We start from the raw sequence: 26,011 nt of genomic DNA on the forward strand, positions 1-26,011 counted from the left end.
CCTCCCGAAGGCCGGCCCGGCTGAACGCCCAGGTCACACCGTGGGCCGCTGCCGCCCCGCGGCCGCGGGGTGACACCCCGAATCACCACAGCGGTGCAGGAGCCCTGGAGGCCTGTCCTGCCCCGACCCCCGCGGCCCCAGCCCCGGCGGGGGCTTCTCTGCCCCGGGAAGGCGCCGTCCCGCCCCGCGGGCCCCGCTCACCGCGTCGTTGCGCCGCTTCGGCCGCTCCTCCAGCACCACGTTGAGCCCCGGCTTCAGCGCTCCCCTCGAGAAGGCCTCCTGGAGCTGCGGAGAGGCCACGGTCAGACCGCGCCGCCGGCGGGGGCACCGGGCGGCCTTACCCCACGGCTACCGGGGGAGGTCTCGCCACCGCGGCCGCGGGCTCACCTCCGAGTCGGAGAGAGAGGAGTCCTCCGAGCCGGAGTCCGAGCCGGAGTCGGAGAGGGAACCGCGCCGCGCCATGCTGCCGCCGCCGCTTCCGGCCGCGTGCGCGCGCCGCCGCCGCCGCTTCCGGGGGTGCCGGGGCCGCGGTTGCCGCGACGACGACGGCGGCGGCGGCGGCGGCAGCATGTCGACGGTGGCGGCGCAGCCCGTGGCCGTCTTCGGCTGCCGGCCGCGGGTGGCCGGCGGCGTCTGCTTCTTGGAGGACCAGGTCGTGCTGCACGCGGCGGGGGCGGGCTGCCTCCAGCTCCACCTCGAGCAGAAATGGCACAAGTTCATCCCAGGTGGCCCCGGCGCCGGCGCCGGCCCCGACCCCCCCCCCCGGCCCCGGCCCGCCCTGCCCTGACCCCTCTCCTCCCCGCAGGCACAGACAAGAGCCGGGGCGTGCAGGCGCTGGCCGTCAGCCCCAACCGGCGGTACCTGGCCGTCTCAGAGACGGTGGCGGAGCAGCCGGTCCTGACGGTCTACGAGCTGTCGTCGGCGCCGGCGCGGCGGCGGAGGACGCTGGCCGCCGCCGAGCTGCCGGCGCGGGAGGCGGTGTCCCTGGCCTTCTCCCCCGACTGCCGGTACCTGGCGGCCGCCACGGCCCCCCCCGAGGGGCACCTCACCTACTGGCTGTGGGAGAAGCAGCGGCTGATGGCGGCGGTCCGCCTCGAGGCCCCGGGCAGTGGCGTCTGCCAGGTAAGGGCCGCGGCCCTCACGGGCTCCCCGGGCCAGCCCCGGGCCCGGCCGGCTCCCCCCGGCCTTGCCGGGGGACGAGGGTGCGCACGCCTGCCTCCAGAACTGAGCTGGGCCCGCGTCTCTGCGGCTTGTTTTTAACATCGTGATTCACGGTTGGCTGGTTCTTCGGGAGCCTGTCGCGCTGTTTCAAAAAGGTGGATAAAAGGATCAAACTTTAGTTCACCACGTGCCGGGTGCCAGGTAGCACGTAAATTCAGCCCGCAGGATATGCGCACAGTACGTTCCCCTGTGGTCGCATAGCTTCTATCCAGGGCAAGAGAGGGAGGGGAGGGCTCCACACTGTAGATTTTATATAGTTTCTGTGGCCTTTCCTGGCACCTGCTGTTGGCCTTTCTCAGCAATAGGACACTGGGCTAAATAAATTTTTGCTTTGCCCCATAATGGACGTTCTCATGTCCGTATCACTTGTATCACACGAGATTCTCTTATATCACATGAGATCTATGGCATGGGGCCAGTGCAACTTGACCAGCGAGTGTGCAATGTGTCCCTTGTGTCCCTGCAGAAACACTTATTAAATGCATTGGCTGTGCTCAGCAGGCGTAACACACATCTTGGAAGCTCTTGGCATGTTCGTGCGCCTTTTGCTTCCTGCAGTCTGTTCTATGTACAGATCAGAGGAGTAACCCAGGAAGAGCGGCTAGGAGCAGGCTGATGGCACTCAAACAATTCCTGCATCCTGCTTTGGGTGCCCTTTTTTAGTATCTTTCTTGCGGGGAGGTAAGAGGCTTCCAGTACGTGGGTTGGTTGGACCCTAGCTGCCATTTTTTCCGTGGTACAGCTACAAGCAGAGGTTGTGTGAACTACTGACTTCATGAGCTCAATTCCTAAAGAGAGGAAAGTGACCGTAAAGACAACTGCTGACTAAAGTTCCATTAAGAATGAAAAATGAGGTCTAACTATGGTGCTATCCTTCATGTTGGGTGTTGAGATGGCTATTCCACTGTTTTCACCAATAAACACCTAATTGTGTGAATCAATATGCATAATGGGCAAGGTTTGCCTGAAAACAGAACTTATTCCTGGCCTTTAAGAATGAATGGTCCCACTTTTCAGGAAGCTTGCTGCCAGAAAACTTGCTAATCAGCAGTAAAGATGTATTTTGGCCTTACTTTTGTCATTTAATCCTGAGGGCAGAGACAACTTTCTTTTTGGTATTGCATTGTGATTCAGATAGCATCTTAGCTTAATAGAGTTAATGTATTTGTAGCATTGTGTAAAATTGATATACACAGTTTTGAAAGGGGGAGAACTGCAGTGTAGTTATGATGGTTATTTCTTAGTCTCTTCTCTACTCCTGTATGTTTCTATGAACCTTCTTCCCTTGTTTGTTTTTCTGTATCTGGTGCTGAAAGTCTTCAGAACAAGTATAATATTTGCTTATTTGTGAACATAGTTCTGTAACGTAATTTCTCTCCCTTTTGTTCCATAGGTGAGCTTTAGTCCTCAAGACAACGCACAGGTTTGTATCACTGGAAATGGCTTTTTTAAACTTTTTAAGTACAGTGAAGGAACTTTGAAGCAGATGAATTTACAGAAGGGAGAGCCACAAAACTACTTGTGCCATGCCTGGCTATCCGAGGAGGAAGTTATATGTGGCACTGACACAGGCAAGCTTATCTTGTTTGAAACTGGAGAGCTGCACTGGGAGACAAGTGTAGAGCACAAAAAACCACCCAGGGAACTAGAAGAAGATGCAACAACAGAAGAATATGAGAGGTAAATCTGCTAAATACTATTACTAATAGTTTCATGCTTGTGCATGCAGATTAGTTGCATTCACTAATTTCTTTCTTGTCCAGTTTATGAATGGGTTATAATATTCTGATTGCTGCTGATAAACATTTTTTGTTTTGTCCTTCTTTATTCTTAAGTCTTTATGTGTTTTCTGCCTGCAGTTCTTCTGATGTCCCTTGTGGACTGGCATCTGAAGATAATGGTTCACAACAGGATTCTTTGCCTCAAATATCTGCAGTTGTAGCTTATTCCAAAGGCTTTGCATGTTCATCTAGCCCAGGAGTTGTTCTTCTGTTTGAAAAGACCAAGGAAAAGGAAGTCTACAAGGAAAGTCAAGAAATCTGGGTAGGGAGAAAAAAGCTTTTCCAAGCAATTATGCAGCAGAGGCCTGTTTAGAGGGGTGGGGGTGGTTCCAATTCAGTTTTATTAATAGTAATTTTTAGCACATCTCTAAATTACATTGTAAGCATTAGCTAACTGTCCTGGTGGTGTTGAAAGTAAGGGAGTTGCCAGAGGTCACACTGAAAGTCAGTGACAGATATCCTTTTGCAAGGTAGCTCTGCATGTTCCCACAGGTAGAATGTGCTTTGAGGCTGCTAAACTTCAGGAAACCTTTAAGAAACTTTTATTTATGGAGACTTTTGGAGCTAAGAAGTAGTCTATATCAGTTTTGAAGAACTAAGCTGCTTGGGTTTTTTCATGGCAAAGCTTTTCTCCCCTCAGATATTTATTATAGCTGTCATGAGACATGCACACTCTTAAGTAATCTAGTAAGATTTCTAACTGTTCTATAGCAAGCTGTGTGCATTGACTTACTGCAGTCTCTGGATAAGACCATTTAACTCTGATGATCTGGTCAAGCCTTCATACTCTGGGCCTAAAATGTCAGCTCTTCCCGATGCACAAGACCCTGTAATAAGACTGCTATCAACCTGAATGATACAATGCAAAGATTCTGAGATCACAATTTTCTCGATGTTTTTCTGCTACCATTTTCATTTTTGTTTAATGCATTAGTTAAGATTACTGCTGAAATGTCCTCTGATACTTTTTTCAGCTGTAATGCTATAGATACAGTTACGTTATGTTGTCCTCTATTCCCTGCCTTGCAGTAGTTATGTACTATTAAATATCCAAGTTGTCTTACTGATGTTATGTATATGCTTATTAGAGTAGCATTAGGGCAAAAGTTTGTGTGTTTGTGCATGCCTTCTACTAAAACACGGAGAACTGGAATATCCCATGGGATGCATTTCTTGTGCAGCTTCCTCAGGACCTGTTCAGAAGTGAGCCAAAAACGTCAGGCAGACAGGACATTATATGTATATGCTTCAGCCCCTCTGAGGAAACGATGGTCGTTAACACAAATAAAAATCAGCTTTACATGTTTACTATGCTCTCCACCAATCTTATGAAGGTGAGTGCAATCTTATCACATTCTACAGCCATCATGTCCAGTAAGGGGTGTATTGGAATGGCACAGGCTATTTAGTGTCGCTTTCTATGTTACCTTCTCATAAAATCCATCAAATAGCATCTCAACCCTTAAAGCTCATGATGTGAAGTGGTCTGCATGCTTCTCTGAGCGCTGTATTTCAGCAGCACCTTGCTCAAGCATCCCTCCATATGAATACCTGATGTTAGTCAGCAGAATGATAGAGGGCACTGTTAAGACTGTTTAAGGGTGCATGTCTGTTGAACCACTTAAGTAAGGCTTTAACAGAGAGATTTTTGACATAACTAGTAGTTTGTGCTCCACTGTAATATGCAGAAACTTCAATGCAATGATAAAGCTGGAACAGCCATGGAAATCTCATGTTACTCTAAAATAATAGTTGTTGAAGTCCTAGTTAGGAGTGAAACCCCTTTGTGAAGAACACACACAGTGAAAAACATTCCCTACTTTGAAGGAATTAAATCATACAAAGACAAGAGATAAATGTATTACCATGAACTAGACTTACATGGAGTTAAATGCCTAAACTGTATGCAGGCATACAGAAAGATCTTTACAGGAAAGGGTTTTGTAGTTATGGGTCCTTTTTCTGCACGCAGCCTAAAATTTTATTGGTGCCTCACTTCCAGCATGAGTTAGCTAAACATCCTGGTGAAGTTACTTATCACTTAGCACTTGATTATTTTTAAATATCTGTCTGACCAGAAGGTTTTAACTGAATTCTTGTAGGTCCAGTTTTATTTATCTAACTTGCATTTCTTTGGACACTTACAATTATGTTCTGCTCTCACTAGTGTATGAGAACTATGGAGCCTGCATCTTCCCTGCGTCACTTTTTTTTATTATTAATTATAAAGTTAAAACTGATTCTAACGTTGTTATGTTTTTAACATTGTTGGGTTCAGACCAGTGCAGTGAAAGGATTAAGTGGTTTCCTCAAAAATATTTGATTACTGTACACAAAGAGCTATGATAGATTTCTTACCTGACTTACTGCCTGCAGTGAGATATTTGTGATTTTTTTATGTTCTTATTGCTTCTCAGGAGAAGGCAGCTTATTTTTCATATCTGAATTTCCCATTGCATTCTGCTTCAATCACTGGTCTGGACATCTGTATGTGGAAACCCATTCTTGCTACTTGTTCCCTCGATAGATCTGTCCGCATCTGGAATTATGAGACGAAGTAAAGAGTTGTTTGTGTTTGTTATTACCTCTTGCTTTTTTGTATATTGTATTTAGCAGGCATCAGCAGCAATCTCATATGAATGAGAGCGTTGTTCTGCTAAAACTCGTCTGTGGTGTGGGACGTAAGTGGTCTTACTGACATGATTTGGGCAGTGTGAATATGCAGTGCTTTTAAAACCAGTGCCAGAAGAATCCAAAACCTTTTCTATTAAGCCATATTGATGTCAGACTTCTCTTATGTTTTTGGGGGGAAAAAAAAAAAAATCTTCAGAAATATTTCATTCAGCTTTGTCTTAAGATACTGTTGTCCCCTATCCTGCTTCATAGCCATAGTTCTTAAGCAAAATGACTCTGTCTTTTAAGGCTCTGTGGAGGGAGAGTTGGGGAAAAACAAATCTCAGACAAGATGTTCGTGTAGATTTGCAATCAGCAGTTCATTTACCCTCTTCGTTATATTACAGTAAACAAGGATTTGCTCTTGCACCTTCCACACCTTCTCTGTGAACCAGAAAGTTCAGATTTGCCTTTGTTTCCTGTAACATCTCTGCTATTATTACTTAATCAAATGACAACGTATTTCCTCAAGGACAAGGCAGAGTCAGATTGTAGCTGCAGGTGTCCTTGCTGGGCCAGATATGTCCTGTCAAGCGTGCATAGGGAGTTTGTACTATTCCGTACTGCGCAATGGTTTTCTCTTTCAGCACTTTGGAGCTGTATAAGGAGTATCGGGAGGAAGCATACACAGTATCACTTCATCCCACTGGCCTTTTCTGTTTGGTTGGGTTTTCTGACAAACTACGATTTATAAGTCTACTGTATGAGGACATGCATGTTTTCAAGGAGTTTGCTGTGAGAAAGTGTAGAGAGGTAAGGAGTGGTACAAAAATGAAACTGGGGAGTTATAGGGAGCAGAGTGATGAAGAACATGACAGAAGATAGAAACCTCTCTAATAGATCCTAGTAGGATTTAGGATATCAAAGCATTGAGAAGAGGATTCCAACTGTTGGAAAATAAGCCTGGAGGCTGATGGATAACTGTGGACCTGGGAAGCAGCAGAAGGGGTAGTTTGCTCAAATACTCAAGGACTGAATTTTACAGGGGAAAGCAATTAAGAAAGCAGTAAGAGGCTAATTATGTCATGGAGTTTTCTTTTTGTGTAACATTCTGATATTAGACGATGTCATTGGAATTCAATGCATGAATGTTTTTATCCACTGCATCTACAGTAATGGGTGATTATGTTCTTGTTGTAGTGCTCATTCAGTAACGGAGGCCATCTTTTTGCTGCAGTTAATGGAAATGTGATTCAAATTTATTCCAGCATCACCTTTGAGAATATTAATAATCTGAGAGGACATAGCGGGAAGGTTAGTAAACAAATTCTGTAGGATACAACTCATTGAAGTATGAACTAGTTGGTAAGATGCATTTTGAAAAGGTGAAGTACAATTTTGGATCAGAAATGGGCCCCAAAATTAAAAATAGAAATACAAAAGTCAGTTTTCTGTGGTCAGAAGTCAATGTATGCATGCACTAGATACATCTAAAGAGTCTGTCCTTAAATTGAGGGTGAATGATTGGCAGGTGGCTGAATCAGGAAAAACATTCCAGTAATAAATTATAAAAATAAAATGTCCTACTCACTATTGAAATGAGCTTTTTCCTGACAGTGTGTTCATAAAGTAGCTCTTACTGATTATATTTTTTAAATGCTAAAATGGGATTAGTTGAGAGACATCAAGGGTTTTAAAGTAAGACTTAGAAGTATGGTTCCAAAGTTGTCATGGATTTACCAGTGAAATGACTCCATGTTTTACGTCTATAACCTACACATCGTGCTCCTTGGTGTGTTTTGCTTTTGCCAGATACATGCAGTTAAGTGGAGCGCAGATGATGCTAAATTTGTCTCCTGTGACACACATGGTGCTGTGTATGAGTGGAACTTGTTGACAGGTAAAAGGGAGTCAGAGTGTGTGCTCAAGTCCTGCATCTACAGCAGCATTGCCCTGTCTTCTGATGCCAAAATCATCTTTGCTGTTGGATCTGACCAAACTCTAAAAGAAATTTCAGAGTCTTTGGTGAGCTAACAAGCACTCTGGGATTTTGCTAAGCTCTCTGGGGAGGGTACTAGTGCTTTGGTTTCCTTATCATCTATTTGCTAAGTAGGAATCAGCCTGGTTTTGATAGCTGCAATATTTACTGACGCTTTTCTTGTGTTCTTATGTCCTTTACCATGAAACCTGAAATTTTGTTGTGGTTTTGTATTTTTATAACTTTACTTGGATTTACCTAGAAATCTTCTAATCCCGCTAACAAACTAACTTGGCAATATTGTATCAACTGTTCTGCTGAAATACAAGTGTATTGCATCTACCACTGTAGGCTATGTGCATTTTTTTTTGGTCCAAAATAGTAGTAAATTGTATGTGATAACCATTCCGTCCTTCAGAAGTGATCAACGTGTGGAACTTGGCTTGAAATTTTAAGAGTACATATCTATAAACCTTAATACTAATTACTGTTCCTGGCTTTAATCCTATAGGCACGTAGATTCTGTTAACTGCATTATTTGCTGCAGGCAGAGGTATGACAATTGCTCATGCAATAAGTAATCAAATAGTATTGGGGAACTTAATGTAATGTGAGGGGTTTGTGTGTTTTGTTGTTTTTTGGTTTTGGTTTTTTTTTTTTTAGATCCAGCATGAAGTGCCTGCTTTTGATGTTGTTTATACTGCAGTAGCTGTTTCATATTCCGGGCACATGGTATTTGTTGGTACATCTCTGGGGACAATTCGAGCTATGAAGTACCCGTTACCTTTGACAAGGGATTTCAATGAGTATCGGGCCCATGCAGGTGCTGTTACAAAGGTAACATAGACTGCTTTCTTTTCCCTGCGATACCAGCTGCACACGTCTCCTTTAGCATTGATTCTCCTTCCCATTTCATAGCATAATATGTTAAAACTAAGGTTAAGCCTGCATGTGAAGAATGAATATTGCAACATTCATAGAAGTCTTGTCTCTCAAAATAGATGTCACTGGATAAGCTGTTGTTGGCTAAAAAGTGGCTTGCACCAGGATACATAACATGGCATATCCCCGATGGAGAATTATGATATAGCTCTTTCTGGAAAGAGGAAGATAAAGTTATGCAGACTTTAAAACCTCTTGTGAGAATAGAAGTAGGAATGAGATAAATGTATTAAGTAACTTGCTGCCAGGGTAAAGAGCAGAAGAGATTGCAGTGCTGGTCTGCTAACCAGAGTGTATATCTAAAAGGCTAATGAACAGCATCTCGAAGGTGGGGGATATGGAATAGACCCTGCAACCATGGAACATTTCAGTGTGCTTTCTCCAGGAAGCCACATGTTCTGTCTTGTTACAACTGTTTGTAACTTTGGCATTTTAAGTATCACTGTCAAATACAGCACCTTGACTTAGAGTTGCACAGTCCAACATTAGTCTATGAACTTCAGTTATTGGAACTCTACTTTCACCTCATTCGTAAGCTGTGTCAGCTCCCAGGTACTCTATGCCAGGCCATGCAGTCACAGGAGGCCTGGAGGAGGTGACAGCAGTTATTACTAGATAGTTCTTGGTGGGCTTATTTGCAGATTCAAAAGAAAATGTTTAGCTATCTGTTGCTCAAACAACTTCGCAAAGGAAAAAGCTAGAGACCTTTGGAATTGTCATATAAAATGTCTGTCTGTGCTATAACTGTCTAGAAGGTCTTGTCTGTTTCAGGTTTTTAAAAATCTTCCTACAGCTTTGAGAGCAGAAGCAGATCCAGTGTCTTCACGTGTTCTTCTATTCTTTGCCTTCCCCTGTTGTTTGGACTGGGGCGGAGCAGGAGTAGAGGACGTAATCAAGATGTTGGTAGTGGGCCTATGTTAATATTTCCACTGTTGGCTTTCTGTGGTAGAAATGACAGGGAGTATGTGGGTGGGGAGAAAAATTTGGTATAAAATCAAACTGTCTCTCCATTCTTCCTTGTCTCTACTATTATTTTGTTGTCTCTTACTTCTAAGATGTCCATAACAAACGATGACCTATTTCTGCTGACTGCCTCAGAGGATGGCTCTATATTTATCTGGAAAGTGTATGATAAAGGAGGTGGGATACTGAAATGGGTAAAGGAAGTTGAGTATGCTGAGGAAGTACTGATCATGAGATCAGATATCGAAGAGAAGGTAAGAGGAGCAACTTGTGAACGTGAACCATAGGATTCCTAGTGTACAGCTTATGAATTACATTTGTGTGGTGTTTGTGACTATCTGTTCCTATATGGCCTTCTGTTTAAGAGGGCTTGCATGGCTTTCATCATAAAAAGAGGTTACAGCGAGTAGCTGCAGCTGCTTGTTATGCAAACTGGGTTATATGAACAGTGAGTGTGGAGAACAGTTTAGACTTCTCTCTTAATACTTTCCCCAGTCTGTTGAAAGTAGTTTTAATGGAGTAGAGAAGTCAGAAGCTGCATTTCTGTAAACAATCTTGTAAGATAACAAAGGAACCTTATTTCTGGAACTTCTTGGCCTGTCTGTCTGAAAATTCTCTGCAAAGGCTGTCTTTCATAAATATGTGTATATAAATAAAACATCCTTAACAAGCTGTTGCTAATGGCAAATAATCTCTCTGTTAAAACTGTCTTCTCATCCATGTCCTAACAGAGTCAGGCAATGCTAGACCTGCAGATTCGTGTGAAAGAGCTACAGACAGAAAATGATTACCAGCTACGTCTCAAGGACATGTATTGTAATGAAAAAATAAAGGAATTAGAAGAGAATTTCACTGAGGAAATAAGCTCCCTTAAAACCAAACATGAGGTATGATTCATATTGCAGAACCAAATACCAAGAAATCTTTCACTGAAGAGTTGAATTCAAGCTTGCATTATATATGTATGAATGCCATAAAGCATCTGAAAAATGAAGCATTCCTTTCCAGTAAAGATGTTCTTGATATTTGTAAAGCATGAAGCTACTTTTGAGTCAAGTATCTTGTAAGTACAAGGGAATGCAAGAGTTATTCTATGTAGCCTATAAGTATCTTCACATAAAACCAGTTCCAGCAATAAACGCTGCCTAAGACCAAGGATCAGTAAGCTATATCACCCTGAAGTAGAAATGGGACTATGCCTTAAAAGCTCTGTCATATAAAAGGTTGCAGCTGCTGCAGAATCCAACAATTATTCTTCTTAATGCCACCTTCTTTATGCCCTGGCCGCTTAGCTTTTTTAAGAACATCTTGTATACTTTTTGAAAATAGAAGTAAAATATATTCCCTGGATTTCTTCTGTTCATGTGTTTATTGATTTCTCTGTGGTCATGAAGCAGGACTTCCCTGAAAGGCAAAAGCCAAGATAATTTCTCCCAGTGTCTTACTTATCTGTGTCCGTTAATTCTATTCTGTCCGTCTGCCTGGTGCACACACCAGATTTCTGACCTGTAATTTGCTATATTTCTGGACCCTTTTTAGGGTTAGAAGGCAAGTGATCCAATAGCGATTTCTATGGCAGTAAGATGGCTTGAAGTGAGAGATTACACATCACATGATTCAATTCTGTCAACTTCATGTTCTTTTCAAGCTTTTGGATGAATATTATCCTGTCCTGGTGATTTGTTACTGCTTATTTTGTTGAGTTGTACATAGTCCCTTCAAGCAGTATTTCAGTTTGGCTCCACATAAAGAAGGATTCCAGTATGAAGGCTTGCCAAGTTACTTAGTAGTTTTACTATTTTATGGTCTTGTCATTTTCAGGTGCTCCTTTTATACCTTTCTTGTCTTTTGGCCCTACAAATGTTCTGGCAGGTTTCTGATTTTGATTTTTTTGAAGAAGTTTAATTATTCATTTTAATGTTTTCTTCAAGTAGTTCCTCAGGCTCTTTGGCTTTTCTCATTGTGGTTTTTGCATTTAAGTAACCTGAGTTTTAACCTTTCTATTCTTCCTCATTTTTGTACAGCTTGACCTTTTACAAGAAAGCCATTTCAATTCTTACAGATTCCTCTACCTGTGTTTTATCTGTGCTGGTTTTCTTCTGCAGTTCTTCAGGTCTTTTCATAGGTAGCACTTGGCTATAGAGTTATAATAATCTCAGCCACACTGAAACTTCTTTAGGCTTGTTGATTATAGGCTTGCAAGCAAATGCCTTTGAAGGTGAATAAAAGTTTTCTAAGCAGGCAAGTTGTACTTCCTGTCTGACTATCAGTACGTGTTAAGGTTAAACTGAATGACAGATTTGGACAGGCTTGGGGCTAACCTTTCTAGTTGTGTCCAGCAGTCAAATGGAGCATTTCTGCTTATGTAAGACCCATACAGTTGTTATGAGAAGAAACTGAAAAAATTGTACCTATGGTACAATTCCCAACTTTTCTGGGAAATTTCTCACCCATTTTCTTGTTCCAGTTCTTTGTGCTTTTTTAGAAGATTAAGTCATTTGTAGTGGTAGTTGGACATTCCAAGCAAATGGCATTCAAAACTCACTTTTGCTTAGGTTTATGTCATTCTATGCAATTGTCAGTGTTTTAGGACCTCAAGGTTGCTTCTAGTGAGACAGGAAGCAGCTTGAACTTTAATATCTGGACAACAATTTATGGAACTGCAAATTCTTCTCAAGCAGGCACGCACAAAGAAGTGGAGGCTTTTGTAGCTCACAAACTTTTCGTGTTAGATTAGTGTTATACAGTGCCCTGTATTATATGAACTCCATTTGCTACCTTCCCTTAGCTTTCCATAGTTTTGTAACTTGTCATAACAAACTAATCTCTGGGAAAACTTGGCTTAGTGACACATGGCATCTGAATTTTGGTGAGACACTTCAAACATAAATTCTGTTGTGTATGTGTTCCCCACCATGGTCAAAAGCACAAATGATTTGGACACTGCTTTGCCTAGTTTCAAATTAAAATGTTTTTTTCTTATTTTTTTCCCCAGATTTTACAGGCAGAGAAAGAAAAACAGGAGCTACAACACCAGTTTCAACTGTCTGAGCTGATGAATAAACAGGCCAGGGAGGTGCAAAAGTTAGGTTAGACTGTAACAAGTGTTTGTAACTAGAATCTGGAGGAAGTGCATTAGATTGATAGCAAGTAATGTGACAGGGAGGGATTGCTAGAGTACAAGTAAAAGGAAAAATGCATGTATGTCACATAGGTATTGCAGACCAAATGTTTGTCTAAACTGCACCACAAACATGCACATGGGCACTGTATCTTAGATGTATCAGTTTTGAGATTAGTAATTTCTTCATTTAACTTATAGCTCACTGTGCAAGAATAGTGAAGTCATACAGTTCAGCAACGAGGCTAATGTACAGTGCACAAAACATGTAAATACCTGGACCCCAGAGTCATAATCAAGATAAAATAGAAGTACTGCAAATTAGTACCAAAAAGCAAGTCCACCCATAAATGAGTCTGTTGCCTACTCATGCTCTGTAACAGTTGTGCTCATGCAGCTTTGACATGGTTGTCATCTCAAGAGAATGCCTAAATTAGCTGTTATTAATTTGTTGTAATGGCAGAGTAGGAGATTTTGGTGTAGGTTTTAGGCTTGTTCAGGCTGGAACAGAGCATTCTCTCCTGATGCAGCAAGCAGGTATATAGCAGAATATTCAGATACAACTGAGAAAGGTGAATGACAGCTTTGGAATAGGCATTATTAGTGAAGTGGTAAGTGAAAGGAAGAGCAGGAAACTCAAGAGATGGTTTTCTGATGTAAAATTTTGTATGGCCACAGAGTCTAAAACCCCTGTATATCTGATTAGGAAAGTGATGAAGTGCTTCTACTGTAACTTATCGCAACCAGCTGCCAAAAAGACAGTAGAGAATAAGACAATGATGACTGTAGAAGGATAGGATACACCTCTCTTTTCTGTTAGCTTTATCTGTTCCGTATGTTGCCTGTTACCAGAATCTGACAGTAATCAGAAACTCTTAATGGAGAATGAGAAATACCAGGAGCTGCAAGTGAAATCCCAGAGGATGCAGGAGGAATATGAGAAACAATTGCACAATTTGGAGGAAAGCAAAAACAAGGCCATGAAGGAGCTAACAGAATATTATGAGGAAAAACTTAATGAGAAATCTGTTCTGCTGGAAGAGGTAGGAAACTTGATTTGCAGTTTGAATTATTGACTAAGTTTATCTCCAACTGTGATAAAATGTTCCCTAGGACAGGAGAGGTTGGCTCCCTTCATGCAGATCCTAATCTGCCTGTAACCTTGGGGAAATATGTTGACAAACAGAACAGTAGTGAGGAAAACCCAGCTGAGTTACCAACTTTTCTGGGCTTCAAACCTAGACTAAGTAACCTGCTAAGGTTAATATCCTTGGGCATTCTCAGCTTCACCTCTCTTTCTCCTAGATCCAAGAATTCCTGTTTATTAATGTGGGTTAGATGATACATTTACTGTAACTGAAGAAAAAAAGATTCAATCAGCTTGTTCTAGTGAAAAGATAACATTTCTAAAATGGTGAATTCCATTCCTGAGTCCCTGAGATTCCTGCCTGCATAATTTGGGGAACAAAGAGAAATACCCTGAGTACTTAAAAAACTCCCACACATTGAGGTCAAAGACTTGGCTTGACAAAGGGTAGCCAGATAACTGATACTTGTATATCTAAAGTCAATAAATTCTATCAACATTACTGTTTGTAGCCCTGTGTTGCAATACCAATTTGGAAAGAATGTGAGGAATGAATGTGAGAAGAGAGGCATACAGAGACTGATACAAACCTGAGTGGTCATTGGTCCTAATGCATCAGAAACAGCAATTTTAAAAGATCGTCTCAAGTGTTACCCATGTTTGCGTTTTCTGCAGCCAGAACAAGCTTGCTGATGTTAGTTATTTAGGCCGCGTTCCTAACTTGAAGCATCCAAGCCTTAAGAATAATTTTTTTTAAGAATTTTTAATGTTTGTTTTAACAGTTTTTAAAGTTACTTTAATCCCCTAAGAAGTTAAGTTACCTTAAATGATATTGCTGCAATTGAAGAGTCCACTAAATACAGATCCTCCTAGGAGAAACACAGTTACAAATAAAGAATTCTCCTCTTCTTTACTGGTCTCTTACTGTTGTTCTCTCTAATGTTTGCTTTCCTTAAATGCAGGCAGAGGAGGATATGAAGCAGCAGCTTCAAGCACATGAAGAAATTAAGAAACAAATAGAAGAAGATGAAGATCAAGAAATCCTGGAAATCAAAATCAAGTATGAGAGACAGCTCTTGGAAGAAAGGGAATCAAACCTGCAACTGAAAGGAGAAATAGGAGTCATGAATAAAAGGGTATCTCTTATTCTGTGATAGGATCAGACCTGCATGTGAAGACCTATAGCCAAGGATTGAATATGATTAATGGCATGTCAATTTAGTCTGTAAATATGTGGCATTTCATATGAGAACAGTAGCTCCTTCTTATATCAGTTGGAATGTTTTAGAATATTTGGGCAGAAGAAGAAGCTGTGTGCTGATTGTATTGCTGATATGATTAGAGATGATGACAGAGGAGGTGTGGTTTTATTAGTACACTTTCTTTTGTCTTACATAGTTTTAAATTATAAATAATAATATTCTTCATCCTACGATGGGAAAGAAATGAACCTTTTCCTTTTTCCAAGATCTAATGCGTTGCTTTGTTAGAAAAATACTTCTACTGCTTCATTTGATGCAATAAACACTTTGTGTTTTGTATGCATCATCATTTTTTATTGGTTTTACTAGGATTTTTAAGGAGGCATAAAACCTTTTAGCTCTTTTACTGGCTGGCTATTACATTTGCCTAAGGATGTTAGAGGGGCATTTTTTCTTTTCAGTTTCTTCAGTATCCGTCTGGAGACACGTTCTCTTCCTTCATACCCTCTATTATCATGGTACTGTCTTCAGTTCCGTTGTCTTTTAGACACCAGGAATTTCTTCATGGGTCCTCACAGTTTGACCAGCACCATTCCTTGGTTCCAACTGTCTTGGCTTCACAGATCTTAGTACTGAGGCAGGGATTTTGGGGGTACCCAAAAGCTATGAACTAGGCACCCATCCAGTCTACTTTGACATCTTTAGAGATGTATAACAAGTGATCACCTTAAAATAATTTTCCATGGCTTTAGTGTTATTTGAAGCTGATGCTTGGGTATAATATCCATACACTTCTTGCTTCTGGATGCAAATTCCTTGATTCCTTGTAGCGCAGTGAGTATTCTGTCAGAATATAGAGAAAATGCAAAAATGGATATTCCTTTTTGCCCCTTTTGAATTACAGGTATTTAAGTGATGTGATGCTCCTTCATCATATCTTAGTTTGATATCCTTCATCCTACACTGTTTACAAGGTATCTTACAGAGTAGGATGGCTAAGTTGTGCACAGCTTTTGCAGGCTTTTAAGTTCTTACTCGTTTGCCTCCCTAGTTGAACAGCCTACAGAAAGAGCTCAAGGAACGTAACAGGGACACTGAGGAAATGAGACTAGAACAGCAGAAGCTGCAAGGCATCATTAGGTCACTGGAGAAGGACATTTTGGCACTGAAGACAGAGGTTCAAGAGAGAGCTGACACTATCCAAGACAAGGTGAGAAACGGGACAATTGGCTGAGATCAAAGCCACCCTCCCGTAATTTAATACAGTTATTTATTTTAATAGCATTGTGTTGTGATAATATCACATGCCTGGAAACTCAGTTTTAACTTAAAGAATTTGCGATATTTAGTTTGGGATTTTAGTTTTTAGTTGACATTCTAAGCTTTTCTTTAGGAGCTCAACTTCAGGATGTTGAGTTTCTCATCCCCTGTTCTGGGATCTGTAGATGGCTCTTTGCATTATTTGCCCCCTCCCTTCTCATGCAATCTGTGTAGATGTGCAACTGAAGTTCAGTCTTCCACTAGATCTGTGACTGCTGGTTTTGCCTCTGCCGTATTTATGCCTTGTCCTAGGGATCTGTTTGAGAGTGTTGTGTCTGATTCGGATCTCTCTACCTATTTCTCCCAGGAGAAGCATATATATGACCTAAAAAAGAAAAATCAGGAACTGGAGAAGTTCAAGTTTGTACTGGATTACAGAATAGAGGAGTTCAAGAAGCAAATAGAGTCACGTGAAAATGATATTAAAACAATGAAGGAGCAGATCCATGAGGTGAGTAAAACTTTCATTTGGCCTCTGCTACTAAGCCCTTTGAATACAAAGATGACCTGGTAAGTCCCATGGAAGACTCCACCCTGTTTGTTCCTCGGCTTCTTTCAAGGATACTCAGCACTGATTCAATATCTTTACAGCTATTAAAAATATTTGTGCACAATAGCTGCTATTTAATTTTCTATCATATGCTACCAGTGATCGACACAGTTATTTAAGCTCCTGTTTCAGTATTTAATTCTAGACTCTGAGTAATATCTTAAGTTTTGCTTAAGAATAGATCTTATCCTTATGTGGTTGCCCTCCATGTACCCTGTAGAATTTGCAATACACTGCCTGTACTGATCTGGAGGAAGAGAGAGTGAACTTCTTCTCTCAGAAAAGTTGCAGGTTTATGCAAACATAACTCTGTTTAGGGATTAGGTATGTGGACAAATTACTGTTCCTCAGCTGATCCATGGAAAATTTCCGTGTATTCATACTTACCTTGCAGCAGACTCATTGAGGCAACTTATTTATGATAGAAACTTACTGTGATCTCTCCACAGATGTACCTTTAGCTCAGCCAAATTAGGGCTGTGGTGACATAGCTTATCAGTGACCTATTAGTTTTCATAAGTCTGTTTATTCAGAACAAAAGCCTTTTGAATAAAATGCAAACTACTGAACAATTTGTATGTACGTTAGACTAGCATGATGAAAGCCCTGTTCTCTCTTCTGATCACCATCTTATGCCAGTAAATGCTGTACTACCCCTATTGCTTTTTTCCCTTGTGTTCTATATATGTACCCACAGCTTTTCAATGGGTTTGTTTCTTTTCAGTATCAGGTTCGTCTTATTGTTACACTTACTCTTTCCAGTATTGACTGTTAATTTCCACCTCACCCATTTTTATTCAGATGGAACAGTAAAGCTCCAGTTTAGCTCAAGGAAATTAAGGGGCATCACATCACTTAAATACCTGTAACTCAAAAGGGAGTTGAATATCCATTTTTGTGTTTTCTGTATATTCTGACAGAGGGCAGTGTTGTTCCAAAATTGATGTTTTTCGTGTTGTAATTCAACCTGAAGGGGGATCTACTCCCTCAAGTCTGTATTTTCAGTCTCCTGTTTTCCTGTTACGTGTTGTTTTTTCATGTGTCCTTTTAGTCCTGATTTCCTTCTCCTGCTTCCTTTCAGATGGAGGGGGAGCTGGCACAGTTCCACAATGAGAGCACACAGTTGAAGCTGAATATCACACAACTGCAGCAGAAACTAAAGGCAACTGATCGCGAGATGCACAGAGAGAGGCAGAAGGTATGGGGTACAACTACTGTGCAGGTCCCACATAATGAAGTTTGTGGGGACAGAACACTGCAGAAGCATTAATCTGAGCAAAGGGTACTTCAAGGATACTGTGTCCAAGGACCAGGAGAGTCTCTGGTCAGTGGGGACAAAGACAAAACTTCCAAGCTCGCAACCAGGTTAGAGAGTTGATATTAAAAAAATCCAGTTATTTATGTGTCAGTTTGTTCAATCAACACATATTCTTCTGGGTTTACAGAGCAGCGAGGCAAATGTTTAACTGACTACCCTTTCCTGCCCAAGCTTGAAATCTGGGGACACTTGGCCTAAACAGGAGCAGCACGTAGGCTATCACCTACAATGATACATAGGCATCAGTAGGGTGAAATGAAAGGTGGGCTTATTAATGGAGGAGACAAGGACCCCTTGTGTTTGACAACAAGCACATCAGATGAGGGAGGAAAAGGGACTGCAAGTGAAGGTGAAGGAGCTTAGCAGGCAGTGCAGGACTGAGGAAGCAGGTAGAGGGGCCTGGTAGAAACCAAGTGAGAATGGAAAAGCAATCTTGATGTGAAATCACAAAGTTGTGCATGTGTCTGATACGTGTTTTGTCCCTTGCCTTCTCTCATTAACTGTTCGTGTGTTGCTTCTAAATAAGAATGTAGGTTGTTTGGGAAATGACAGTGGGGGGTAGCATTCATGATAATAAGCCACTGGTTTTTGGATGAGATCTCTGGATGCTGGCACTTACATTACCTAATGCAAGTATCTTGGATTATTATTACTGCTAAAACTTGTCACTGCTATTGAACATTTAGTGCTCACATCCCCAGCAGGTTTTTTAATGAAAGACTTTTTTTAAATTAAGTGGAAGTGAAGTATATGAGAGCTTTCACCAGTTCTACTAGACTTTCTAGAAAATTGCATATGATAGAGTGCTCTGATGAGCCAAATAAGAATGTACCTACATCATTCTTGCAGAAGCAAAATATGGAAACTCTCATCAAACGATTTAAAACAGATCTTCATAATTGTGTGGGCTTCATTCAGGATTCCAGAAAAATGAAGGATGGGATCCGTGAGCTCTACACCAAGTATGTGCAGCAATCAGACTCGGTGAGTCAGGGCCTTTGCCTTCTCCTTCCAGATGAATTTCTCTGCTAGTGTAATTACTGAGGCAACATGCTATGCCCCCTCAGGTGGAGACTGAAGCAGCAGACACAGATTTGCAGCAGGAGTACATGAGACAGCGAGAGTATCTTGAGAGGAATTTGGCAGCTTTCAAAAAGAAAGTGGTGAAGGATCAGGAAATGCACCAAGCTGCTTACATGCGCATCGTGCAGGTAATAAGCCTTCTCCTTGTGGTATGGAGGGGGAAGAAGGAAGCAGCTGTACAAAAGAGACTTTAGTAGCCTTACCACAATGGTTTCTTAGGACTTTGAAACAGTTTTGGTTTGCTTCCTTGCCAGAAATTCCTAAGTATTTCAAGTGCTTCCATTCAAGGATAATATTCATTGGGCTACTAAAGTTCTATAATTTTCTGGACAAAAAGAGCAAGATCTCTGAAGTCAGAAATTGCTGCTGTTTTGTGGATACTTTTGTTTATCTCCCACTCCCTAATGTAAAAGGAGATATGGAATCTCTGCTGCCTGGGTATTTTTAAAGCAATTAATGTACTTATTTTTTATTTGAAACAGTATTTATAATTGCCATCATAGTCAAATTGCACCTGTCTGAGTGCCAAGCTGTACTTGCTGTGTAGTAGTGTTTAGGAAGTAATTTGGAGGAAGAAAAGAAAAAAAAAAATTACTTTCTTTGGCCACATAGTCCCATGCCTACTGGTCTGAATTCAGAAGAACTTTCTGCTTTTCACATCCAGGTTTTTCAAGGAAGTTCAGAAACACATGATGAATATGCCTATTTGTACCAAGATCTCTTGCTCAGAATCCTTGTTTCCTACAAGGCAAGGTAAACTTGTGACAGCTGGGGCCAAAGATCCAATTTGTTTTCATCTGGAGTGAGAGGATCTAAAGCCTCACACCAAACATCCTAGGAGGACAGCTCTTTTCCAGTCTCTTTTTACCATGATCTCCTTCTGCTCAGTCACCATTTCCTTTTCCCCTCACTAGCCCTTTCTTCACTGTTATTTTATTATGCTTCCTCAGGATCATTAGACCTCAGTCACCTCCTAAGTCATCTGTTCTTTGCTATTTATTCCTAGTGCTTCTTCAGGCCTAGGCGGCAGCAATCGTCTTCCCTGGCCCTGTTTTAATTTTTTGACTCCTTCTGTGAGTTAGATGTTTCCTTTGGCACAAAAGGAGATGGCTTCAGAAAATAACCTGAAGAATTTCCTTGCTGGAACAGGGTGACAGATGGTGCTCATAATGATAATACTTGATGTTTTGGATCAGTAAGCCTAAGATGAAATGATGATTAAAACTGAATTAATAAAACATCTGGAAGATGAAGATATCAAAGGTTCTAAGCAGCCTGGTTTCTTCAAAGAAAAAGCAGTTCTCCGAAGTCTAGTGGATTAATGAGACTTTACAGCCAGGAGGAATTATCGTGGTCTACCAGTCCTTCACAGGGGGCTTTTAAGACTAGTTTAGACAAACTTCTCTCAGGACTTGCTTTGAAAAAGTAAATGACATCTTGATGGCCTTCCAGCTCTGTATTTCTATTATTTCTCAATTGTGCTTACATTTTCAGAGCTGTGCATTCCTCTCTGAGTGATTGTTCATAGGTACATTCTACTAGTGACTGCTGCAACAGATGATTAGAACTGTCAAGATAATTTGAGTTATTCTTACAATTGACAAGTTGCTTGTTGTTAGACTATTCGTCTTCCCTCCAGCCTTCTATATTTGTAATGGCTTCTTTGGTCACTTGGATACATAAGAAGAGACACACCGGATAATCTGGAAGTAACGCTGCTTGAACTGAAGCATGTATAGGATGATCTTTTCTATAATATGTCCTACCTGTCTCTGACAGTCAGCACTGTAGGGACTTCTAGGCTGTAGATTGCATTCAGACATCATATGCAGTTTTACCTGATGCCCTCATCCTCCGTGCATTTGATCAATCCCTTTTCTGAAACAATGGGTACTTTGCCACAACATCCCATGACAATTCTGGCAGAATGCAAAAACTGAATTAAAGGCTAATCTCTCTGGATAGCATGCCTCCTCAGAAAAATATTCTCAGTGTCAACCAGCAGCCTTTTAGCACCCAGCAAACCAAACAAGACATTTCAACATAGCCCAGATTGCCTCATACAAGATACTATGTATTATACTGTCTAATAGACCAAAAACAAGATCTTCATTTGGTAGCAGCATTCAGCCACTTGGAGTGAACTTATGAAGATGTTCATGACAAAAGTACACTTAAACAGAAATGCTGTGACCTAACCCTGAAAGCTGGTCAAAAGAAAATTACCTTGACTGATTCTTGGAAGTTATCCTCTTCATGTGTTCCTTTCAATATCAAGCTCTGGGATAAAAGCATAGCAGTCAAATTTCATCTGTGTTTAAAGACTTGAATTAAACAAGTAGGAGTCAACAAAATATTATGATTTCAGAGCAGGCTGCCTGAGCGCACCAGCTCCCACTGCATTTAGAATCCAACACAACAACTGTTCTTGCCCAAGTTCAGAGCTTAATGCATCAATGCATCCCACAATCTTCCTCCAGTCAGTGACTTTCAGCTGAGGGGAAACTAAAGCACAGTTGGTGTACTTGTCTTAGTGTGAAGTATTGAGAATCTTGCCACGCACACGCACCTTGAGTTATTGCTGCCAACTTGAACTCCTTGAGTGCATCTATGTACAGATAATTGCGGTAAGGATTGTACTTTGTTACTAACCAGTTTTCAGTTGTGTGGTGCTAATACTTTATAAGTATACTGTAAGGAACTGAATCATATGCCTTGCATAAATCTCTTGTGGCAACATAATTATCTCTGTCAACCAAAATTATCATTAAAAAAACCCATCAAGATTTGAAGACATCTTTTTCATAGGAAAATGTCATTAATCCTTGTTCTTATCTCCTGTTTTTTAGTGGGTTCTCTATTGCTTGAGACTGGTATTATGTGAGGTACCCAAAGCATGCCTTTTGGCCACTTACCTTTTTAAAATATTACCATTTATGATGAAGTTCCAGGGGTTGGAATGGTGCTATGTTCCAAAACTTCTAAGAAACCACCACAAGTAGCTGAAATCCTTGCTATTCTTGGTTTAAGTATGATGGCAGCTGTTAAACATTTGCACTAGCTGTTGATGTGATAAGGTATTTCACCTTCTTTGTAAGAGGCAAATATACCATTTCACTTCTCTTGAATTCAGAAAAGAAATATTTAGTTAATGGTGCTCCTGTTTCTCAATCCTGAGCAACAGTTTTATCATCCTTCACTGGTATTAGCCCATAGTGGTTTTGCTGAAGTCTTTGAATCTGTCACAACAATGGGTAAAGTTCATTCACTCGTACTTTCACAACTCCTTCAGCAAGATGCTTTGTGGTAGGCTATTAAAAAAATTAGAAGACTGAACTTTTTTGAGTTGAAAACTGACTAAAAAAAGAACAAAAGATGAATACACAGCTAACTTTTCCCCATAACAGCATGTTAGCAGTAGGTATCTCAAGTCTCCATATGCTTTATATATTTCTTAATAATTTGGAAGGGGTGTTGGAAAGCGATGTCTGTCAGAACTAATGAAGAGGGCTTTGAAGAACTGCAAGGAGATACAGATAATTTAAGTGAACAGACACATAGTGGCAAATGAAAAGCAAAAAAATACACACTGGAAGGAGAAATAGGAATTCCTCACATTAATTCTGAATTAATTGGATCAGTCCAGGAAGGGACCTGAGCTTCCCTGTGGAACTGGCAAGGAAGATGACACCTTGGAGTGCAGCTGCAGTCAGAAAAGCAAAACAAATATTAGGTTATTGAGCTAACATGGTTTGATACTGTCATGTTTTGCGTCAAATCTACTGTGGCCTTATCTGAGATGTGTACTGTACTGATTGCCCTGTATCTCCTGCTTGTGATAATGATTCTATACTGTCCAGTGTCCTTCCCAATTATAAGAAGATACATATTGCTGAGCCAGATAGTACCTGTGCTTTTCCTCATAGGGCATACTGTTTTTGCAGGAAAATGTGAGTCTGATTAAGGAAATCAATGACTTGCGGCAAGAACTGAAGGTGGCCCACACCCAGATACATGACCTCCAGTCAACACTACGATTAACCAAGAAAAAACAAGCCATTCAAGACACAGGTGAATAGTGCTTCTTGTATGTTTTCCATATTGTCAGTACTCATTCCAGAAGCCTTTTTTGTCCTTGGTGAACAATTACATTACTGTCTCCATATTGTTCCAGCGTGTCTCCCTGGTGGTACCTGTTATATTGTAATGTTAGTTGTAGAAGCTGCTAAATACTGCAGAATCTTACTATTTAGTTCTACTCCTTCAGCCCTGAAAGACTCCTTTCCTCGTTCATGCCAAAAGAACTCTGCGAGCTGGACCTTTGTTACTCTGCTCTATCCTCTCTGATTTTATCTTCTAGCTTCCTCCACTGAACTGCTGTCCAGCCCAGCTGTCCTGAGGTTGAATGCAGAGAAGGAAAGTGAGAAAATCATAGAAATGCAGCAGCTAGAAATTCAATACCTGCGAGACCAAATCCAGGAGAAGGGGCAAGTCCTTGCAGTTCAGCCTCTCTTAGTTGGAAATCTTCCTAAGCTGAATCTGGAAAGAAGTCACAAGACACAGCAACAGTGACCTGGTTCAAGGATGCCTTACATTACTACATTCTCCTGGCAAGATCAGAAATGCAACAGCATGGATTAGACTTCCATGATCCTATACTCTTCCACTAGAAGCACTTGTGCAGCACTCACTGCTCTGAACACAAGGCAGCAACCTTCACTCCCTTCTACTTCCCTGGAATCTGCCCTTTCCATGAGGCCTAGGAGCCAAGACAAAAAAAAATAAATTTGTGTTAGTGCAAGACTGATCTTTGTGCCTTCATGCTAGGGCAGTATGCACCTTTCTCTTGAAAAATAATGTGTCCTAGTTCAGAAGAGCTAGTCAAACTCTGTAAGCCTTTTCTGCTAGAATTCTAATTTGGTGTCATTGTGCTGCAAAAATTAACATCAGCCTTTTATTTTCTAGTATTGAATTGCATATGTCCATACAAAGGACTGCCCGCACTTAAGACAGATGTCAGTGTTATTCCAAGCAGGTATCCAGCCACAGACTAAAAATCAATTACCTTGTGAGGGCAACCTTTGACTAGTGGTCAAGCACACCTGAGACTAGAGCCCTTGCTGAAGCATCTGCCTTCTGTCTAGAGATGTATTGTCTCATCTGTTACAATCATTTCAGCAGCACAAAAGGGCAGCCCAGTTTCAGACTCCAAAATCTGGAATAAAGGCCAAACCTTATGTCATAACTCTACTGTAACTTTGATAAGTTAATCTTTGCTTGTCTTTTTTTCCAACATCTACAATCCCTTTAGTTCAGTTTTTCAGTGAAATTCCCCTAAAAAGTCACTCTGCAAAGTACTCATGTATAGAAAAAGGCAGGGAGTAATTTCTTTAATAATGAGGGGGAAAAAAATAAATTTTTCATCCTTTTTTGTCAGTGCATGACACACTGTCTCACTGAGGATTACTTCACATACATCAGAAATTTAAACTACTGATTGAGCATGGAACTATATGGTATTGTAACAGCCAGAACATTACTGTTTCCATTTCCCATGCTGAATTGTAGAGAAATGACGAGTGCTTTCTACATACTACTAATAATATTGTACATAAGATGGTGGTGCCAAGGCTGGATAATGTGTAAGCTATATTACCATTAGGGATACTAGACTCATTTCCACCCTAACACCATGGCAAAATGGATGGTTCCACGAGCTCCTATGACCTGGGAAACTTCAGCTGAGTACTTTGTCCTTGACTGTGGAATTAAGTTTCCTTAGTCTTACTTTTTTAATTTTTCAGCTTTAACGTGTATGAAGCACAGGTTTCACAGGAACAAAAGGAAGAAGTTATGATGGAATTGGTCTGTTAATGTGCTAGCTTAACACCCTTTCTTCCTCCTCCCCTCCCCATATAATCTTGATACTTCCTGTACAGAAAGAGGATGTAATTAATGTAATTAACAAATATTTCAGAAACTAGTTCCTGCTTAAATTTTCAGAACACACCCATTTGAATTTGCTAGACTCCCATGTGGTATAATTTTTCCCTCTCTCTGTCAGAATAAATTGAGTGGTAGAAGCCACTGCTTTAAGAGATGTGGTTTAGAGAAATGGAATCAATCTTTCTGAAAAATAACGACCTTGTCCTAATAAGAGGAAGAAGCATATACAGGTGAAGAATGATTTCTAAGTGATGATTAATACGCTTAAAAGTATGCCTGTGTGTCACCCTCATGAGAAAGATTTTAAAGGTAATACAAGGCTTGTCGGATGAAGCCTAGGTAGACAGCTGGCAAACTCGGTTCAAGAGGATTTCAAACTTGATCTTAGTAGCTAAGAGGCAGTTAAACATTGTTTGTAAGGGAGAACATTAAAAGTCAGGCACAGCAGAGTGTTACAACTGAGGTTTATCAGAGACCTGCTGGAAGCAAAATAGATGTACAAGCCCTTTCTATACTGGGAAAACTAGACCAAGGTCAGTCTCCCACACGTGTGCTGTACAAATGTTTTCAGAATTAAGTTGTAACTGGGTTATGGGTTTGTATGCTAATGGTCTTCTGAATTCTGTCAGAGTGCAAAGACACTTTCAGCTTTCATCCTCTCTTGGTCTCCATTGTCTGTTTCTCTTCTTGGCACCTCTCTGAAGGATCTGGTAAGCATCTCATGCTCTTATAAAGTTACAGCCCACTTTTTAAAGTGAATATATGGCTATCTTTAAAGCTGAATAAGGTTTCCCCTTGGATGATGTATTTGTTAACTGGCCTACCTAAAGGATGAGGTTTTTCTGGGTAGGGACAAGCTCATTGTTCAAGGGTGTTTGTATAGTGA

The 26,011-nt window shown here is 41.1% G+C and overlaps 1 protein-coding gene across 2 annotated transcripts; it reads left to right on the forward strand.

Annotated features, from left to right (window-relative positions):
- The first annotated feature begins 393 nt into the window (after window positions 1–393).
- On the forward strand, window positions 394–25,784 carry CFAP57 (cilia and flagella associated protein 57). 2 transcript variants are annotated; one of them, XM_030032303.2, is made up of 22 exons: window positions 394–725; window positions 806–1,122; window positions 2,615–2,901; window positions 3,081–3,264; window positions 4,184–4,336; window positions 5,420–5,559; window positions 6,263–6,428; window positions 6,816–6,929; window positions 7,428–7,640; window positions 8,257–8,430; window positions 9,591–9,752; window positions 10,230–10,385; window positions 12,494–12,587; window positions 13,472–13,662; window positions 14,669–14,842; window positions 15,960–16,118; window positions 16,536–16,679; window positions 17,860–17,976; window positions 18,946–19,080; window positions 19,164–19,307; window positions 23,124–23,250; window positions 23,540–25,784. In XM_030032303.2, exons 1-22 carry the CDS (start codon window positions 461–463, stop codon window positions 23,749–23,751), a joined length of 3,828 nt encoding a protein of 1,275 aa, XP_029888163.2. In that variant the 5' UTR covers window positions 394–460; the 3' UTR covers window positions 23,752–25,784. The 2 variants fall into 2 exon arrangements, with proteins under 2 accessions (XP_029888163.2, XP_029888165.2); XM_030032305.2 differs by having other exon boundaries at window positions 10,230–10,381; window positions 12,490–12,587.
- The last annotated feature ends 227 nt before the right edge of the window (window positions 25,785–26,011 follow it).

This window comes from Aquila chrysaetos, chromosome 12 (genome assembly GCF_900496995.4).
Source record: "Aquila chrysaetos chrysaetos chromosome 12, bAquChr1.4, whole genome shotgun sequence".
Classification (NCBI taxonomy): domain Eukaryota; kingdom Metazoa; phylum Chordata; class Aves; order Accipitriformes; family Accipitridae; genus Aquila; species Aquila chrysaetos.

What these genes read in the sequence shown, in the direction of transcription:
- CFAP57 (XM_030032303.2), top strand. Translation starts at nt 461, where the DNA reads ATGCTGCCGCCGCCGCTTCCGGCCGCGTGCGCGCGCCGCCGCCGCCGC. An exon ending in ATGGCACAAGTTCATCCCAG is followed by an intron (nt 726 to 805) that starts GTGGCCCCGGCG and finishes TCCTCCCCGCAG; the next exon opens with GCACAGACAAGAGCCGGGGC. An exon ending in CAGGGAGGTGCAAAAGTTAG is followed by an intron (nt 12,588 to 13,471) that starts GTTAGACTGTAA and finishes GCCTGTTACCAG; the next exon opens with AATCTGACAGTAATCAGAAA.